Source organism: Brassica napus, chromosome A6 (assembly GCF_020379485.1).
Source record: "Brassica napus cultivar Da-Ae chromosome A6, Da-Ae, whole genome shotgun sequence".
In the NCBI taxonomy this organism is placed as follows: Eukaryota; Viridiplantae; Streptophyta; class Magnoliopsida; order Brassicales; family Brassicaceae; genus Brassica; species Brassica napus.
Genome location: NC_063439.1, coordinates 18,585,253 through 18,605,221, shown reverse-complemented (window position 1 = coordinate 18,605,221; position 19,969 = coordinate 18,585,253). Strand labels below are relative to the sequence as shown.

At 34.1% G+C, this 19,969-nt stretch overlaps 3 protein-coding genes, 1 long non-coding RNA gene and 2 pseudogenes across 6 annotated transcripts; 5 read left to right on the top strand and 1 right to left on the bottom strand.

Moving 5' to 3' along the window:
* The first annotated feature begins 4,565 nt into the window (after window positions 1-4,565).
* LOC106414854 lies at window positions 4,566-5,811 on the top strand. The gene has a single exon (XM_013855438.3). It carries the CDS (start codon window positions 4,644-4,646, stop codon window positions 5,529-5,531), a length of 888 nt encoding a protein of 295 aa, XP_013710892.2. The 5' UTR covers window positions 4,566-4,643; the 3' UTR covers window positions 5,532-5,811.
* A 1,280-nt stretch (window positions 5,812-7,091) lies between these two features.
* LOC106414856 lies at window positions 7,092-7,873 on the top strand. 2 transcript variants are annotated; one of them, XM_048781911.1, is made up of 3 exons: window positions 7,092-7,391; window positions 7,461-7,577; window positions 7,669-7,873. In XM_048781911.1, exons 1-3 carry the CDS (start codon window positions 7,179-7,181, stop codon window positions 7,741-7,743), a joined length of 405 nt encoding a protein of 134 aa, XP_048637868.1. In that variant the 5' UTR covers window positions 7,092-7,178; the 3' UTR covers window positions 7,744-7,873. The 2 variants fall into 2 exon arrangements, with proteins under 2 accessions (XP_048637868.1, XP_048637867.1); XM_048781910.1 differs by having other exon boundaries at window positions 7,092-7,577.
* A 555-nt stretch (window positions 7,874-8,428) lies between these two features.
* LOC106413364 (glutathione S-transferase T2-like) lies at window positions 8,429-8,851 on the top strand. The gene has a single exon (XM_013854156.2). It carries the CDS (start codon window positions 8,429-8,431, stop codon window positions 8,849-8,851), a length of 423 nt encoding a protein of 140 aa, XP_013709610.2.
* An 815-nt stretch (window positions 8,852-9,666) lies between these two features.
* Window positions 9,667-11,012, top strand: LOC125575546 (annotated as a pseudogene).
* A 444-nt stretch (window positions 11,013-11,456) lies between these two features.
* Window positions 11,457-12,671, top strand: LOC106413367 (annotated as a pseudogene).
* Window positions 12,672-16,347: 3,676 nt separating this feature from the next.
* Window positions 16,348-18,262, bottom strand: LOC106415683. 2 transcript variants are annotated; one of them, XR_002652758.2, is made up of 6 exons: window positions 17,953-18,262; window positions 17,473-17,850; window positions 17,110-17,363; window positions 16,883-16,999; window positions 16,650-16,807; window positions 16,348-16,553 (listed from the first exon to the last, which is right to left on the bottom strand). It is a non-coding gene; the product is annotated as an uncharacterized LOC106415683 (long non-coding RNA). The 2 variants fall into 2 exon arrangements; XR_001283017.3 differs by having other exon boundaries at window positions 17,473-17,866; window positions 17,953-18,261.
* Between the last annotated feature and the right edge of the window lie 1,707 nt (window positions 18,263-19,969).

The window sequence follows — 19,969 nt, the reverse complement described above, 5'->3', positions numbered from 1 at the left end:
CCCGCGCACCCGCGCAGGTGTTAGTTTTTTTTATAAATAAATATTTATTTGTATAAGTGATAATATATATTTTAAAAGTTACCCGTTTAATTTATTTTTAATATGACATTTCTAAACACAATAATTCTATAGTTTATATTGAGTAGTTTTATTTTATCATGTAAACCCTTAGTTATATCATCTATCTATTTAGAATATGACCTGTAAAGTCACACAAATGTATTTTTATTTTTTATGGATCAAAATTTTATGATTATATATAATAAAATTGTTGTATAAACTATTTTTATGGATCACAATTTTATGATTATGTATAATAAAATTTTTATATACTATTTACTATGTATATGTGGAATTAGTAAAATAATTACCGTATAATGTATGTAATTATGAAATGTATATATGGAATTAATTATTTTTAAACACACATATGTATAATAAAAAAAAGAAAAGACAATTAATATTAAAATTTAGGTTTATTAATTATTGTTGCCATGATTTTTTAGTTAGAATTTGATTTTGGAAATACATTAATTGAAGAGAAAAGACAAAAATCCTAAAAGATAGGTTAATTAATAACTTCAGTGGCATGCTATTGTAAATATAGTGGAAAACTAAGGGATAATCTAATTTTGTACTCCTCTTTTAATAGATTAGATTATTGTTATCAGTGCCGTGCGAAGGCTATTAGGGGCATAGGGCAAAAATAATTTATTTTATATCAAATATGCGTATTAATTTTTTTTAATACGAACCAGAAAATTTACTGTTTTCTTATCTTATATTTTAAAATTATTTTTAAGAAAAATTAATCTTATGAAAATTAATGGCAAAAGTTATATTTTGGTTATAACTGAAAATTTTATATACAAACTCAAATTATATGTAGAAAAATGTTTTCGACATTCAAAATAAAAAATATACAATGAAATTAATATTCACAACAACTAAGTAGAAATGGTCATATTATTGAAAAGTATTACGAGATAATTATAGTTTTTATCATATTATCATATATTGATTATATGATTTATGAATATAGAGGCTCCAAAATATATTAATGTGAGAGGGGATCTGAGGCCAATATCTCAAAATTGATAAGGCGAGGACGGCTCTGATTATTATGTATGGATAACTGTTTGGTGATCTTGCATGTGCAAATATGGATATTTATACGGTAATTATTTTTGTGCATTAATGGCTAGACGATAAGAACATTTTTTAATCAAAAATTAAATGCACGTCTGAAAATAATTTTGGCCATACGAAGAGACTCAACGGAAAATTTCATGTTTTTCTTCAAAATCTACGTTCCACTAATACATACCGGATCCAGAGACGTGCTTACAATGTATTAAAAAATACATTCGCCTTATACTTCCGAATAACATTACTTTTTTTATGACTTCAAAATTTAAATAATTTCTAATCTAGTTACTAAACTTATATTTTCTATAAAAAACACTTTCCATGAGAATCGATTAATTCACTTTCTGAATCAATGTATTTTTTTCTTATATGACATAATATAGCATATTTATGTAATAAATTTATTTTTGTAAATATTAAATTTATGTTTTTGGCAAAAGTTATATATCGTATCAGAAAATTATTTTTGAATATGAGTTTATTTTTAAAATTTGCCTTGAACCCCTAAAATCCTTTACACAACACTGACTGTACCAAAATTCAACACCCAATAGTCCGAGATATATATTCTTTGCTCGCAGATGAAGTAAAACTCTAGATATATTAAATTTACAATGAGAATCCGTAAATTGTCTCATACATATGCATACGTACATATGTAAATATTCTCTTAATTTTAAATAATATGTTAACAAAAATATCTATTTTAGGCCAAACAAATCAGTCACAAAAGTAGTATGTCTGCTTTTTGGCCAAACAAATCAAAGTACTAAAATAGTAAAAACACAAGAGTCAAATTGATTATCAACTAGTACTAATTAATTATGTATTGTATTCGGTGTTTAGTGACCATCTCTTATATATAGGGCCTCATCATAAAAAGCTAATATCATCAGATTTATTTCACACCTAGAACGAATCGGGAATAGAAAGCCACATAGCCTTACTCTGGTTTATCTAATATATCTCTATAATATTATTTGAAAAGTCACTTTCCTAGGTATCACGCTCACATTAACTTTTACGGTGGTTGATTACTACGATGCCCCTAATGAAATAAAAAAAATACATTTAAATATTATTCTTTACTTTTTAACATTTTCCAAATAACAATATAAATAAAAAAGGAAACATTTATAAAGTTTTAAAAATAATTTAAAAATGAAACATATATATGTATATATAATATGATTTCATAAAAAAAGGAAAATTCACAAAATAGTAATATTTTATTTAAAAGATATCTTTAAGTAACAAAAAATATACTTTTGAAGTAATAAAATACTTTTTTATCTACATTTTCTTAGATGAGAAAATATATTTGTATATAATGTGATTTCATAAAAACAAATTCACACAAATGATCTTGATATTAAAAAAAGAAATATTTTTCTCTTAAAACATAATCTTACACAATACAAATATATATTTTCAAAGTAATTGAATTTATATATATATATATTTTTTTTTTTCTTAGATGATTACACAAAATAATTAGGAAACATAAACGTATATAGGTTTAATTGAATTTTTTATTATTATTATTATTGAAATGTTTTTTTTTATGTTTTTTCATATATTTAATTTACTATAATATCTTACAATTACGGGAAAATAAATAAATTTTATTTTACTTATAATATAATTTATAAAATACAATCACATTTTTACTGCATATTTTAAGAGATATTGAAAAAACTAAAAATTAATTTTGGCAATAAACCCAACTTATATATAAAATCATTGATGTAACTACAATAAGAATGCATAATTTATTTATTTTGTTTATATAATAATAATTTATTTATTTTATAAATTTAAATTATATGATGACTTAAAACATATTAACTAATGATAAATAAAATATTAACTCACTGTTACAATTTAGATATTTTGTAAAATATATATATGCATGAGACTTTAGAATATTACCATTATATTAATTTATGTAATTTGAAATCAGAAATTTTAGTTTATTTTTATTTCATTATAATCACAATATATCTTAAATTATAGAAAATCTTAATAAGATATACTTATGTATTTAAGACAACAACCAATCTAAAATGCAAATAAGAAAATTAATCAAAATTAATATATTTACAAAAAATAAATACTATAGTTGAATTCAAATAAATAGACAGAATCCAATATGTCCAAATGACAACTAAATTGGCTATAAAAACAACAAAATCAATTAGATAAATATTTAATTAAAGTAATATGATATAATTAATATAAATTATACATACAAATTATAAATTAATTTAAAATTAAAATTAAATATCAATTAATTATTGTAAAGTTTTATAAATATTTATGTCCGTGCATGACCACGGAAAAATCACCTAGTTATACTGTATTAGGGCACTCTTAAATATAACTCCATGCATGTTAGTTAATTATTGCCTAATACTGTTTCACAATCTTGTACTACAGTAAAAACTTTATAAATTAATAATATTGAGACTATGATAATTTAATCATTTACAAAGTTATTAATTTAAATAAAACTCCCCTTTTAGATTTATAATTAAAAAAATATTTTTTTATTTTAAAATATGGGAAGAATATTTCATAATATTATATGCTATTTAAAAATTTTAGATGTTAATTTTATCTATTAGTAGATTAGTTTATATAGTTTATATATGTTGAATACATATTATAGAATTAGAATGTCTTTTTATATGTATATAATTCGATGAAATAACACTAATATATTGAAATAAAAAATAAAATTAGAGATGAAATTTATTTGAAACCAAATAAACAATAACATTATTTGTTTATATTTATATAAATTTTTAATCTATGATAATTATTAATTTATAATTTTAGTGGAACCATATATTTAGCTGAGAGATTTCTATATATTATTATCTTATCGATTTATGTCATATTTTACACTAAACCAATTTAAAACCAAAATTTTTATTAACTACTTAACATATTTATCAATTTGTTGAATATTAATTAATCAATGTTTACTGTATTATATATATATATATATATATATATATATATATATATATAACTAATAACTTCTCAAACTTCACATTCTGAATTCCAACTAAGATATTCTTATATGAAATTACAATATTGCTTTATTTTATTATAAAGTTAAAAGAATAAACATAGAAATATTGTTAGTTTTGTTACATATTAGTTTAGTTCAACTTTAAGTGATTAGATTAAAATAGCGAAATTCATAGATAAAACAATGTCTACTTCATGACATTTTCCAAAATAATACACGTTAATTTGAATAATTTTCAATGTCTTTAACCGGAGGAATAAAAGAGGAAAAACCCATGTGCAACGGTGATAAGGGTCGTATCGTAGACAAACACACGCGTATCGACCAAACACTTGTCATCATCAAACTCCTATAAAAACCTACAACACCTTATTCATCATCTTCAGCTTCATTAAAGCTTTTATTTCTCAACATTCTTCATATAACTAAAAGATTCAAAGAGAGAAAGATAGAGATGGATGGTAGGGGAGGATGTTGCATAGCTAGATATGGCGGTTACGGTGGTCGCTACGGTCTTTCCAAAGCGGACCGAATCATGCTCCGGTTCCGTCCTATTGCTCCTAAACCGGCCAGCGACGGCGGAGGTACATCTCCCGGCGCTGGAAAGTATGGTTCCACTACAACGAGTGGTGGCAGCTCTGATGTTTCCTGTAAACCCGGGAGAGGAAAGAGGAAGTATCCGAAGGACAGTTCAGGTGGTAACTCCCGGCGGTGCAACCGCAGAAAGGTTTCCGACAGAGGCGTTGCTGCTGCTACAGCGGCGGTTACGCTGTCTCTTTTACCAGAGACGCCTGATAAAAGAGCTTTTCCAGATCTGAACGTTTCTCCGGTGGAGAATGATCAGAAGCGAAACGGTCCGTTGTGGCTGAGTTTCAGCGGCGGAGACCATGGGATGCTAACGCCGTACAAGAGTGCCGAGATATCACGAAGGGCGGTGGTGGTCTCGTCGTGTGTGACGGTTGAGCGTGTGACCGACGCTTGGATCAACGGTCAGGGGTTGGGGAGGACAGATGAGGAGAAGAAAATAACTCTTGCGAGGGACACGTGTCCTGGGTTTATATCGGACGGTGTAGGAAGAGTCACGTGGACCAATGAGGCGTATAGGAAGATGGCCAAGGAAGGTGCACCGGGCATGAGCTATGATAATTTTCACGTGAACGTAAGGTTGGTGATGAAGGAGAGGCCGATGCTTACGTACCCGGCGTTCACATGCAGAGTGAGACTACAGTTCACGTGTCAAGATCGTGAAAGAAGATCAGTCACGGTGCCTTGTGACGTGTGGAGGATGGACGGTGGAGGGTTTGCGTGGAAGCTTGACGTTAAGGCCGCTTTGTGCCTGTAATGTGTACTGGTCGCCGTCGGATTCACAATGCTGACCATCGATGAACGGTCCCGATCATATACACAGGCTTCCATAGGACTAAATAAAGCAAGTGCTAAACTTTGGTTATTTTTATTTTCACCTTGAACATATGTTCCTTTTTTTTAGTTCGCTTGTTTGTTATGGTAATGGTTATCTCTCTCTTGGCCTATGATGCTAGTTTGCTAATCTCAGATTAATGTTTTAAAGTTAAAAGTTGTATATACTTTTGCATTTTGATAAACTTATGGGTTTTTCATTTTTTTTCCGTCAACAATATTTTCATTAAACTAACTCAATGGACTGTTTTACAAAATTTGAAACGTTACAAACAAGATCCAACAACATACAATCCAAGTGAAGCCCTACAAAATATATAGGCCAAAACATGAAGTTCGATTTCTGATTGCTGTTTTTCCACGCATCGCTTGTTGAAGAAACTAAAGACACGTATTGATGAAAGTATCTGACATGCGAGACGGCAACTCGTCCGCCAGGTGTCTTCCGCACCGATCCTCCATTTTTTTGCTTCTCACCACCGTAGATTCGCTAAAAACGCCAAAATCTTCTTACTCCACTTCTGCTCCAACCTTTGTTTGAGTTCTTAGATGTTCGTCCACCACAGATTGTAATTCCAAGATAGCTTGATTTGACCGACAAGAGATCTTTTGCTGGACCGTCTTCAAAGAAAAGACATGCTCTACTAAATCTCCGACAAAGCTAACTGACATCAATCTAACACCATCATTTCCTTTTCGCTATCTACCACCATCATTAACTTTTACTGAAGAGCATTAGTTAAGTGCATATCGTTGAATAAAGAGAGAACCCGTCCCAAACAAATTCAGTCTAGCAAGTTCTTGCACAAGAGAAGAGTATTAAAATTCACAAGATCTGGTGATGACTGGCCTTTATTAGATCACTTCAAAAGATATCGCCTAGCCAAGAAGAGAACATCCCGAAATCCCTAAGAGCACCCGCAACGCGGGTTCGTGATGCATCCTAAGCGCGATAACTTAGGTAAAAGCAATTAAAAAAATAATTTTAAAATGTCGTAACCGAAGGATTGATCCTAAATTAAGGGGTTTAAGGATCAAATCCTTAATGACGTGGCAAGGCGGGAGTGGTCGTGGTAGGGGTTGTGTTTCGTATGTGGAAAAAAACATTCATTCTCTTTCTCCGTCTCGAAAAAAAAACTCTCCCGAAGGCGAAAGGCGATTCAGAGATCGTGAAACGGTGAAGGTAAATCGCGTGCTCTTAACTCAATATTTTTGGATTAGGTGTTGATGCATGTTGATTAAGTCAGTTCTAGGGTTCTATCGTGTGGTAAAAATCGATTTTAGGTTTCAAATCGAATTGGGGATTTTTTTCGATTTACGGTTTTCGTCTAGGTTTGTTATTTTCTGCATCTAGAATCGGTTCTTTGTTGTTTGAGAGTTCTATCGTATGGTTTTAATAGATATAGGGTTTGAAATTGAGTTGGGATTGACTTCTGGATTGATTTACGTTCCGTGAAGAGTTATAAATAATTATACGGTTCGAGATTGATTTGTAAATCGATTACGGGTTCGGGATAGTCGAAACCATTTGTGTTAAGCTATCCTTATAGCTAATTATGAATCTGATAACATGATTTTCCTTGCAGGTTTTGAAATGGAGGAAGAACTTCGAGATAAGAAAGCACAGAAAGAGTACTACAACATGATCGATTTTGTTGCAAATGCGCAACAGGGGATTCCCAAAATTTGCCCCTGTGGATCAATCACGAAAGAAACCGTTGATGAAGATGATACGTACGACTACCTCCCGGGAAAAAGATACTTTATCTGCAAAGACTTTGAGGTATGTACTGTAATTAATCTGGTTATTTTTATGGTTCATATTCTGACAAATGTTTATCTTTTTTTGCAGAATGATGGGCTGCATTTCAGGCAACCATGGGTTACGGCTATTCATGAAGAAGTTGAGAGGCTCAAAGAACGGTATCACGAGCAGGCGAAGCTTCTGAGAGAGTGCCAGGCACTTAAGGTGAGTGATGAGTGATCTGTTATGTCTTTAGGACTTTACTTATATGTGGGTAGGACTATAGTTCTGTAATAACTGTATGATGTATGTTCAGGACCAGGTGAGAATGCTGCAGGACGAGGTGAGAATGCTGCTTATGCGTGTGGCTGAACTCGAGAGAGCCCTCTGAGGTTAGTGGATTAAATTATCCTTCATCTCTGCCTCGTGTGAAATTAGTAGGAGTTTGCATTGAAACATAAGTTAGTAGTTAGCAAATAATAAATATTTAGTGACTTCATTAAATCTCGTTTTCAAACGAAAACTTCATTAACTCACTCTCTAGCTGTTATGATAGGACAGTTAGCAAATAATATCCATACTGCTTCATTAAATCTTGCTTTCAAACGAAAACTTCATTAACTCACTCTCTAGCTGTTATGATAGGACAGTTTCCTACTAGGATTAAATAGAGTTGAACTAAAGATCCATATTTAATCTTCTGCGTTTCTACAAGAGAAACACAGAGTGAAATCCAAAAATGGAAAACTCCACTTGCTTTGTAAACCTTTTAGCTAGCCAAGGGTGTGTTGAGCTTGACTCATCGGAACCCCTTTGCTTTAACAGCCAATGTTCCGATGAGTCTACTGTCAAAGAGAGGAAGAAATGGACACCAAAGGAGGATATAATCCTCATTGGTGCTTGGCTCAACACCAGCAAAGACCCTATAGTCGGGAATGAACAAAAAGCTGGTAAGTTCTGGCAGAGGATTGTACAGTCCTCAGCTGGTTGGGACAATCCCAAGAGAACTTGGGCAATGCAAGAAAAGATGAGCTAGGATCAATGATTTGGTGTGTAAATTTTCGGGCTGCTACGAGATGGCATTGAGGGAGCAGAGAAGCGGGCAAAATGACAACGATGTGATGAAGGCTGCTTTGGATATCTTCTACAATGACCACGGCAGTAAGTTCAACTTGGAACATGCGTGGAGGGAGCTTCGACATGATGTGAAATGGTGCTCCACCTATCTCGAGAAGGAGAGCGGTCGGGAGAAGCGCAAAGCAGTTGCTTCTGATGCTCAAGGGTCATTCGCGGAGCCAGAAGAAAGACCCATAGGAGTTAAGGCAGCTAAGGCTGGTAGCAAGAAGAAGAAAAGTGGAAAAGAAGAAGAATTGGGAAAGATGGAAGGACTGTTGGCGCTCAAAAAACAAATCTCTAGACAGAATGTACTAGAGAGTTTACTTGCAAAGACTGAGCCACTAGATGGTGGAATTAGCTCTGAAAATGAAACTTATGTCTGAAATGATGTGATGATTGTTAGCTCTAACTTTAGTACACATTTGCTGTTCGTTTCACTATGTTTAATCATCTCATTTTCTCTATTTCAGGTGATGTACAAGACCATGTGCCTGACGAAGACAAAAGCTGCTGTCTCTTCCTTATGTATTCACGGGATGCTTGTTTTTTTTTCTTATTTTTCCATGTGAACCTAGTCACGGGTACTTTGTCTGTTTATTAGCTTCGTATTTCTTGCCTTTATAAGTCTGGTTGTAGATTCGGCGAAGAGCTATCTCATTTGCTCTTCTTGTACTAAAAACTTGTTATGATGAAATTTTAATTTCGAGTATCTGCGTTTCATCAACCCTTTCCTTCATATTTGTATGCTCACGGCAGGTATTGTCACTGGTTTGTGTTGCCAGTATGATAGTAGAGTTTTGTGTTGCTTCTCAAAATACCAATTCACTAAACAATTTGACTGAATTGGCGTCTTTTATATTAAGTCTTGAACGTTTCTTTGTATCAAATCTTTATGAGTTTTATTAGTAACGCCTGAGCTTAGCTAGTTTCTCGTATCAAATCTTTAGTAGGCTTGAATCCACCATCGAATATTTGATATTGTATAAGGTTGATACAATGATTGACAACCTAGAATTAGATGATTCTGATATATAAGGTTGATATAATGGTCCAACTATTCGTATTTGTTCATGATTGACAACCTAGAATTAGATGATTCTGATATATAAGGTTGATATAATGGTCAAAATATGAAAACATGGGGAGTCAACGGTCGACATATATCAAACTTTGTGTTTTTATGTCTCCTAATGTGTACGCACAATTATGGTTTTGGTTTTAACAAACTTTCTTTTTTAGATTTAAGAAAGGATAGTGAAATATGGGAGATGAAGTAGATCGAAGATTATATGCGGTTTTGGATGAGGCGGTCGATGAATATATTGAGGATACATTCAACAACATCGTCGAAAATCGAACAGTCAAACCGAAGAAACGTGCATATGTCGAACGAAACCGCGAAGAGGGCCACAACCGTCTATGGAATGATTACTTCCGTGAAGATTCCACATTTCCGGCTCATTTTTTCAGACGCCGTTTCCGCATGAACAAGGAAGTATTCTTGCGTATTGTCAATCGCCTCTCCGAAAATGTTACATTTTTTCAGCAAAGAAGAGATGCTGTCGGACGGTTAGGTCTATCTCCACTACAAAAGTGTACGGCAGCTATTCGTATGCTTGCTTATGGCTGCGCGGCGGACGCCACAGACGAATATCTCCGACTTGGTGAAAGCACAGCACTTTCGTGTTTAACTAATTTTACAGAAAGCGTAATACAATTATTCGGAGAAGAGTATATACGAAGACCCACTACAGAAGATCTTCAACGACTACTCGACATTGGAGAAATACATGGCTTTCCTGGAATGGTTGGAAGCATCGATTGTATGCATTGGGAGTGAAAAAATTGCCCAACTGCTTGGAAAGGACAGTACACACGTGGATCAGGAAAGCCGACAATTGTCTTGGAGGCTGTCGCTTCACAAGATCTTTGGATATGGCACGCTTTTTTTGGTCCACCTGCAGGTACCTTAAACGATATTAACGTCCTCGATCGGTCACCTATTTTTGATGACATTTTACAAGGTCGAGCTCCAAGGGTACAATACGTGGTCAACGGACACCAATATGATATGGCGTACTACCTCACTGACGGTATATATCCAAAATGGTCAACATTTATCCAATCTATATCACTTCCTCAAGGTCCTAAAGTAGAGTTATTTGCTAAAGTTCAAGAATCAACCCGAAAAGATGTGGAGCGGGCTTTTGGAGTATTGCTATCTCGATTTGCAATAGTGAAAAACCCGGCTATTTTGTGGGACAAGAAACAAATAGGGATGGTTATGCGAACATGTATCATACTTCACAATATGATAGTAGAAAATGAACGCAATGGATACACTCAGTATGATACATCTGAATTTGAAGAAGGAACCTCGACCAGAAGTTCGAATGTGGATGCACCCAATACTTCCGAGATGCCTCCAAATCTCGCTAATATGCTTCTTATACGGACTCATCTTCGTGATAGAAAGTTACATGAACGATTGAAAAATGATTTGGTAGAAAATATTTGGAACAAGTTTGGTAATGATGAAGATGAATAATTATTGTATGTTTGCATTTAATCATTCAATAAATGAATTTTCAATTTTAATGTTTTGCAACTTTCATAATTTTTAATTTCTTAAAAAAAAAAAAAAATTCTAAGGACTTCATAGTAGTAACACCATTGGACATATAATTAGGATCAAAGTCCTTAACTATTCAGAAAAAAAAATTATTAAAATATGGCTAATGACTCCAATGGTGGGTAACACCATTGGAGATGCTCTAAGGGAAAAAAAATCCGCTAGCGGAAGCTAAGTTCTTAATCTATAGATCGAAAACCATATATACAAAACAAAACAAAAGGAGGTGTTGGTAACCGGTAGCGTGAATCACCGGCCACCAAGAAGTTTTGGTTTAGTTGAATCTGATTTTTTCATTTAATAGTAATTGAAGAGCCAACCGCCTATTTATATGCGTAGTATGCAGTGGCAAAACCATGGATCTTGGGACGATACGAAGCAGGCTGCGTGAAGGTGAATACTCTAGTCCTTTGGAGTTCGCAGCAGACGTGCATCTTACATTCTCAAATTCCATGGCTTACAACCCGCCAGGAAATCAATACCATAAAATGGCTCGAGATCTCAGCACTTATTTTGAGTCGAGATGGAAAATTATAGAGAGAAAAATACTTGTGGTGGAACCACCGGTCATGTCCCTAACCAGCTCTGCTTCTCTGGAGTTTGAAGTCCCGTGTAATGTAGCACTACCAAGAAAGAAGACAGCTGAAGTGAATGAGGGGAAGCTGAGGGTGGAGCCTGGGAAGTTGGTTATGACAGATGGTGAGAAGAAAAAACTGGTTTACTACAATCCAAACGAGCTAAAGGATATGAAGGAGTTTTGCAATACTGGTTTAGCACACGCTTGTAAATATGGTAGACAGTTTTGCTAGGTCATAGATTCCTCTTTGGATTTCTGTAAAGGGGAAGGTAAAGGAGTAGGAGTAGAAGTTATTTCAAACCAAAGAACCACTTGATGTAAAAAGGCTTTTTTGATGAATAAATTTAGCATTCATTCAAAAAAAAAAAAAAAGAGAAGAAAAAACTAAGCCAAGATTTGGAGGCGTTAGGGGAAGAGTTTCCACAGAACATTGTTGATCTCCTGAGAGAGCAAAGTGGCAATGTTGACCAATCTGGAGAAGTTGAGATTGAGATAGAAATAGATACGCTTTCTGATGAAACCTTGTTCATGGTTCGGAAATTCCTGGATGAGTATCTAAGGGATAAAAAGAAATCACAGGAAAAGAGTGAACCTTGTGAGATGGAGGTAAAGAATCTCTCTGGTCAGTTTTTAGTGATTGTTTGTGTGCGCCAGGAAATGTTGATGTTTGACTTTTGTTTTAACAGATAGTTCATGACTCTGGATTTAGTAATTCCCCTCTGCAGCCTAGTAAATGTAAGTTTTTGCTATTTGGTTTGATGTTGAAAATGATTTGTTTTAGTAGTCCTGATGTGTTACTTTTACAGGTCATTTGCTGATTGACGAGGATGTTTACATAGTTGGTGGGAATGACCCCCTTGTTTCTAGGCATCCCCCTTTTAAGATAGAAAAAGATATTGCATGTAGAAACAGTTCGAGTAGCTCCAGTAGTGAATCAGGCTCTTAATCTAGTGGTTCGTGTTTATGCGAGCCTTCTTCTATTTCGTTAGAATAATCATTTTTTTTCTATGAAAATGTACATTTGTTTTTAGAGAAAAAGACTAGGATAGCACCAAACCAAGTTTATGTTCCCAAAGTAGCACTCAAGGTTCAAAGTCACAAAAATAGGTTTCATTAAAGAGGTAAATATACACTTATACCCCTTAGGTTAATTAATCCAAACCTTAGGGTTTAGAGTTAAGGGGTAGGGTTTTGGAATTAGGGTTTAAAATTTTATAAAAAAAAATATTAAAATAAAAAATAAAAATTTTAAAAACAGTTTTAAAAAGTATTTTTAAATTATAAAAAGAAAATTTGAAAAAAAAAAAATTCGAAAAAAAAAATTATAAAAATTTCGAATCTGAAAACATATAATCTGAAACTATAAAAAAAAAAATCTTTTTTTCATTTTTTTTAATTTTTATTTTTATTTATTTTTGTTTGTTTATTTAATTTTAAACCAAGGGTATTAGGGATATTTTACCCTTTAATGAATGTCATTTTTGTGACTTTCTCCTTCTAGTGCTATTTTTGAGACATAAACTTCAAAAGGTGCTATTATTGACAATTGCCCTTGTTTTTACAGTATGTATGATTAGTTAATAACTTAATATTGGAATAAAGTAAAATTTATTGCTTTCTTCTTGAAATAAGTATTTGACTACTGAGTTAGGTCTCTAATTTGAGCGTGCTACGGTAGCAGTCTTTTCTTTTCTTTTTTTGGTGATTATTAAAGTTGTAGTAATTGTCTTATGGGTCTCAAAAGTAAAACTGAGAACTCTTTGTTTTCTCCTTGCTCTACTAAGTGTGATTATACATACTAGGGGTTTTTCCGGGATACGCCCGGAATATTCGTATAAGTTTTACTTAACTTAAAAAAAGTAAACCATGTATATTACAATCAATTTTAAACTACTAAATTGGTAAAAAATTTAAATTTTGTTTGTATTTATTTATTCATTGTCTTGTATCTAACAAATTTAAAATAATTAAAACTCACAATTTGTTGTTTGCTATCACCGAAAATCACAAATAGAATGATAAGTAAGATGAGTAAAACCCAAGTAAACCTGGTTATGATTTAAATACTTTAAAAAAAAAATTGGTTTTGTATAAAATAACTGTAAAATTTACAACTGAGTTAAACTTTGTTTTGACTTTAGAATCATTGAGTTCTAATACCAAACTGAACTAAATACAACAAAATGTATAACAAAAGATGAAAAAATGTCATAGAAATTTTGTGAGTTATGAGGGGCTCAGAGTGAAAGCTTAGGGACTTCACCCATGCATGGTGCTGGCTGAAGAGTGAACATTGGAAATGATGTTGTCCCGGTGAGTGGACTGAGTACCCGTGCTGTAAGTGGGTGATCCTCATAGAAGTCTTCGAAGTGGAACAACAATTTCATCCACTTCTAGGTCCCAGAAAAGTAAATCCTGTTCAGAGAGAATAAAGACATTATATGAAGATAGGAGTACAAACAGAAGATCAAAGTATGAAGTAATTTGAACAACTTTCACAGAGCCTCTAAGACAATGGAAAAGCTCACTTTCAAACACATTTCTACCAAGTAGAATAATGGTTTTATGGAATGCAACATAATCATAATGCACTATGAACAAAGCTATCACCCCATATGAACATCTCATTTCCCTCACTTTTTACAGCGCCTAAACTCTAATCATTCGATAGTCATATAAAATAGACATGAATCAGAGCAGCAAGAGAGGTATTAACACTGTTTAATAAATAGAATTAGATCAAGGCAAACTCTCAACTTTGACGCAAAAAATGTTTCGTTGGCATAACATAATCGAAAGTATAACCTGGAAGAATTGATGTAGCATAAATAAATACATGACCACCAGAATAAAACTGATACATGTCACTTTCACCAAACCCACCTCAATTTGGTGCCAATCAATACGATCAAACACCACTCCACTTACCTGCGAGAAAGCATTTCACATTAGTCAAATAGTACTTTTGTTGCATAGTAAATTCACAATATTCTAAACTAGTGGCATGCCCGCCCTGCGGGCGGGGCGGTTGTATTTTGGTGTTATTTTTATGTTGTTGATGTAGCCATGTTTTGGAGTTATTTGTTTGTAAACGTTTAGCTGTCCGGTCTGTCACCACGTTTAGCTGCTCGGATTAAAAGAACAGATATTGGCTGCTAAGCTATGGCTGACGTAATTTATACGCTAGGAAGAGCACAGAAAAAAAAACAAAATAAAAATATGATGAAATGCCAGCAAACAGGACAACCGCCCCGATAGTCTTTTTTTGGTGTAAAGTCGATAGTCTTTTTATGCATTTGTGTAACCGTTTAAGGTTTCTTTACTTGCTGACTCATGGCTTGCTTAGGTTGGAATTTTTTTTTGGCATAATGAGTAAAACTTGCAATATATGTTCAAGGTGTAAACAGAAACAAACGATAAAAGGAAAAACAGAAACAATAGTGCAAGTGTAAAACAAAAGGAAAAGTTCATGGGAAAAAATGAATCAAGAGCAATGCATGAATGTATAAGCTCCTTTGCATTTAACGTTGGCGAAGGAACATGGGATAGCCGTATAGGCTCCCCTGCAATCGTTAATGGTTTTTAAATCTTGAATGTAATGGAAGGTGAGAGATAGCTACTATGTTAGTCCTGGAACAGAAGGGAGTCATAATGAGTGTTTAACTTAGGGTATGACTGGTTTTCCCGCTACCACCCGCAAACGCAGCTTTTGCGGTTGGTAGCGGTTGCTGGCGTTTTGCAACAATCGCTCAAACCGTTCTAAACCGCTCCAAAGCGCTCCAAATCGCTCTGAACCTCATAAATTCAAAAGCTGGTTCCAGCTAGCGTTTGCGGTTGCGAGCGTTTGCGGGAGGATAAAAAAAATTATTTTTTTTCCAAAACAATATAAATACAAAAATAAAAAAATTCAATAAAAAAATAAATTGAAATTATAAAAATGCTAAAATATATCAATTAAATTTTAATTAATATTATAAAACTTTAAAATAAAAATATTTTCTATATTTTAAAAAAATTTAAACTATAACTTTCTAAATATAAATCTTATATTTATTATAATATTATTATTTTTTGATATTTTTATAATTGTATAAAATGTAAATATTGTTAATTTATTATTTAACTGCTGCTGCATTTGGTAGTTAACCAGTCATAAGTATCCCGCAAACTCACCAATTTCTAACCGCAGAACCAGTCGTACAAATCTCTTAAAACCGCTAGAAACCGCAACCACCCGCATCCGCAGACTCCCGCAACCGCAACCGCAACCGCTGCGGTTGAACCAGTCAGGCCCTTAATCTACCTCAATTGGTTAAAGACACTTGTTGCTTGGATGGAGTCATATAACATGTACTGGTTTTAGATATTTTCATACAAAATGTCATAATAAGATGTCAATGATACACATGTGTTCATGTTTTTTTATGGAAATAAATTGTGAGCTTTTTAAACTTTTATTGTCAGTCTATGCAGGGAAATTATGGATGTCTACATAGCTGATCGATCCCGTGCCGTGTGTCACTTTATTTTTCGCTAATATGATATCCATGATATACATATTTTTGTCATAAATTTTTTTATTAGATGAATATGATTTAATCTGCAAATCTGGCTGAGATACTACAAAGTTAACATGATGGGTCCAGCCACAGCACAAATAGGTAGACAAATTGAGTCTTAAAGAAAATGTTAAAATATCAAACATCCACCAGTACATTGAGTTTAACTTAAATAGAAAGAGTAGCTAAAACAAAAGTTGATAAGCAAATGTAGTAACGATTTAAAAAGATAGGTAACTGTAGTGGGGATTTGAGCATTCCACGCAAGGCAGACAGCATCATCCGCTTTGTCTGATACTGAAAGCTCTACACGATACCTATACGGAGGGAATATAGACATCAAAGTCTAGTAGTGTTGGGAAAGTAAGGTAAGTTGTTTGAATATTCTGGACAGCGTAGCTTAAGATAGTTACCTGAGGACACCCACATCGTTGGTTTTATCAAATACGATGCATGTAAAAGAAGAGATTTCCCGCTGGAGCTTCTTGGAACATTTCCAGCAACCAATATAACACCATTCTTTCTCTGCCTGAATTCTAGTTACTTTGGTGGCACAGAGGAACTCAATCATCTGTAATCAGTTAGAAAACAACAACAATTAGATGTGACAATTCAGAGAATAACTTTAGATAGATGTTACTTTGACCTGAAGCTCAGATGTGATAACGTATTGGTTGGGCTCAGAAACCGTGAGTTTCAATTTTTGTGGACATGAAGAAGCTTTGATGAAGAGGTAGTCTGGTTTGTCCCATCACCAACAAACCTAAAGGACCATAAACATGACAGGACCGCAAATTTTAGATGGAACTATAGACCAATATTTATAAAGCACACAATCTGGTGGTATGTAAAATTACAATCAGGGCGTCTTACTTTTCATACTATTCTTTTCCAGTAGATGTCTCAGAGTCAAGTAGAGATAGTCGGCCTGCATAATGGATTGTTAGTCAATGGAATGCTTTCATTGTTTGAAAGTCAGTCTTTCATAGTATGCTTGTTCATAGAGTTATAAATGTATTAGAAGTATGGAATAGTCAGCTTATCTCCAACTATTTTGGGATTAATGCTAGTGACCAGCACAACTTTTGGCTATGCCATCAAAGGGACTAACACACACAGTCACATCCCTGTAAACAATAACACGTAGTAGAAACGTTATTAAGGTTCATTAGAGAAACGGTGACATAGAAAGTTGTAAAAGAGAACAACCATTGGAGATTTAAATGTAAAAAGTACCTTTCTATATGTAGTGTACCCAATACCCGATGTGCCCCATGTGTAGCATCGTCTGATTGCACTGAGCTTACCTAGGATGTCTTCCAACTTTAAAAGTAGAGGTCTGTTGATAACGTAGTTAGATTCGTAAGCTATAAGGTAGCTGTCTGTTGGTATTTGCCAAGGACAGAAGCTGTTCATGGTTACAGAATCCGAAGTGCTCGGTTGGTATCAGTTTCGACCGGTCCGCTCCATTACTTCTGAAAATAACGTTCCATTATTAAAGCTGACGGAGATAGGCGAGTCAGACAGGAGGAAATTGTTGTTGCTCCGTGTTACACGTCAAACCACCTATGGACTGAAAAGGTGTCGGCAAGTGACGGTTGACATTGACTGATCCTTCAATAAGCATAGACTGTAAGACACGAAAAATTATATAATCTGAATTGGTTGTTTCATACAAAGCTTTAGTAAGAGACATAGGTGATTCATATCCATTACCTTTTCGTCTAGCAGGAGCATGTCGACTCCCATAAGCTTGCCTCCTTTTTTGATATGTCTTGCCTCCCAGAACGTAAGCATCAGAACCTCCGCAATGTTTGTACAACACACAGCTTTCAATTCGGCAAGAAGGATGCACGAATTCACCATCGCTGAAGTTCGTCGTTGAGAGAGTTGATTTTATCTGATTGTGTAGGGGTGAATCACTTTAATGGTTGCTTTAATACGACGGAGGACAGAAACTGTAGTCCTTACAGTAGCGTTATCGGAGGTGATAAGATTCAAAGAGACACGCCGACTCTAGTTCGTAAGTGGTCCACCTATCTGGAAGAAAACCTAAAAATAATGGGTCTCTGGAAAATTTCGTACGGGCCTTACGAATAAAACATAGCACACAATATTGGGCCCAAAAACAAAACGTATTCAAAATACAATTACAATTTTAGCGAAACCGGTTTCGTTGTATGAGTACACGTGGCAAGAAAAGAGGATAGGAGAGGTGAGGTGGCTCACTGTGGAGAGTTTCTCCTCAACTTTATTAATATAGATTTTTAAACTTACCCAGGAATTGAGTCTCTCACCCGGTCACCCCATGCCACAGCCTGACAATATTCTTCATGAATTGAGGTTAGGAGATTCAAAAAATTGAGAGGTTAAGAATGTGAAAAAAAAAACATAATTTTACATGAGCTTTCGTGAATGGGTTTCATCCTCCTATAATGGTCTTGAGCTTTCTGAATCATCTTGTGGAAACCTTCCTTTTCTGGACATAGGGGATTTTCCTCTGCTTCAGCTTGGCTCACTTGGAGTCTTCTAAATAATTGTCTCTTTTGTCTCCACCTGATTATTGACTTCTCCAACAATCATGCCGATCATATAATCTTCATGTACTGCCTCGTTGCTTGTGACCACCGGAAACCAGGCAACATAGGAGAAGAAAATAAACAGGCTTATAACTCAAGTCAATTTGAGTTGCAAACTTGAAACAAAACATATGAACTCAACTCTTATAAATGTATAACTACATCACTCCTTACCTGGATCCTAATTGCTTGACCCCACATACCGAAGAATTCTCTTTGAATTTTCCATGTTTGGAAACGACAGTGAATCCGGTAAGAAGCTTTAACATTCCTACGCATATCATATTTGCAGAATGCGTTATGCATCTTCGTCGCCACGATTATGCTCTTAGCTCCATGTTGGCAAACTTTATCACTTTTGACTGTGCCGTTGAAAACGCCTTTTCTCTTTACGCTCCCTGAATATGAACCGCTGCTTTTGAGGCTGTTCGGTATGCCACCAAAGCATCGTTCAGATTCTGCTAATCATCTATGGAGAGCGCCTCAGTTTGATATCTCCCCGTTGCAAGCCTCAAGGTGTCCGCTAATTTTCCACTTTCCAGCAATATTCATGTCATTCAACTGAGCAAGCAAACATATCTCTGCAACATAAGCAACTAAATCATCAAATCCACTTTGCTGTGCCAAAGCTCTAAACCAATATACGATAAAGGGACATGACACCTTGATTTTATACCCGAGATCTAAACCAAGAGTCAGATTCACCTGTTAAGTAGCGTTTGAAAGATAAATAAATGATATTGAAATGAGTGTGAGTAAGACCAACGAAAGTTGTGTAGTTGACAAAGTGAAAGTCATAGATATCTTGAAAAACAGAACTTACTTGAGTTAGTAGTGGAACCTAAATTTGGAACATAAGAATTTGCAGTTTAAAATCTACACGGCTTTGTAGGATATATTGTATATACATAAACGAACCAATGCTTTCTTCCACACAATCAAAGTGATCGCAGCTGAAGATGCATTCGAAACTGTTAGGAGAAGCAACTGAATCTACAGCTTTATAAGATGAGCTAAAATGTAAGTTTTTCGTTAGAAGTAAAAGAAAATGGAACACTCTAGAATAAATAAATGTTATTTTCGAAAGGCTGAGAAAAATAAGTAGCGATATGAGAAGCTCTGAATTTCCTTATAAAGCAAACCCTTTGTTATTT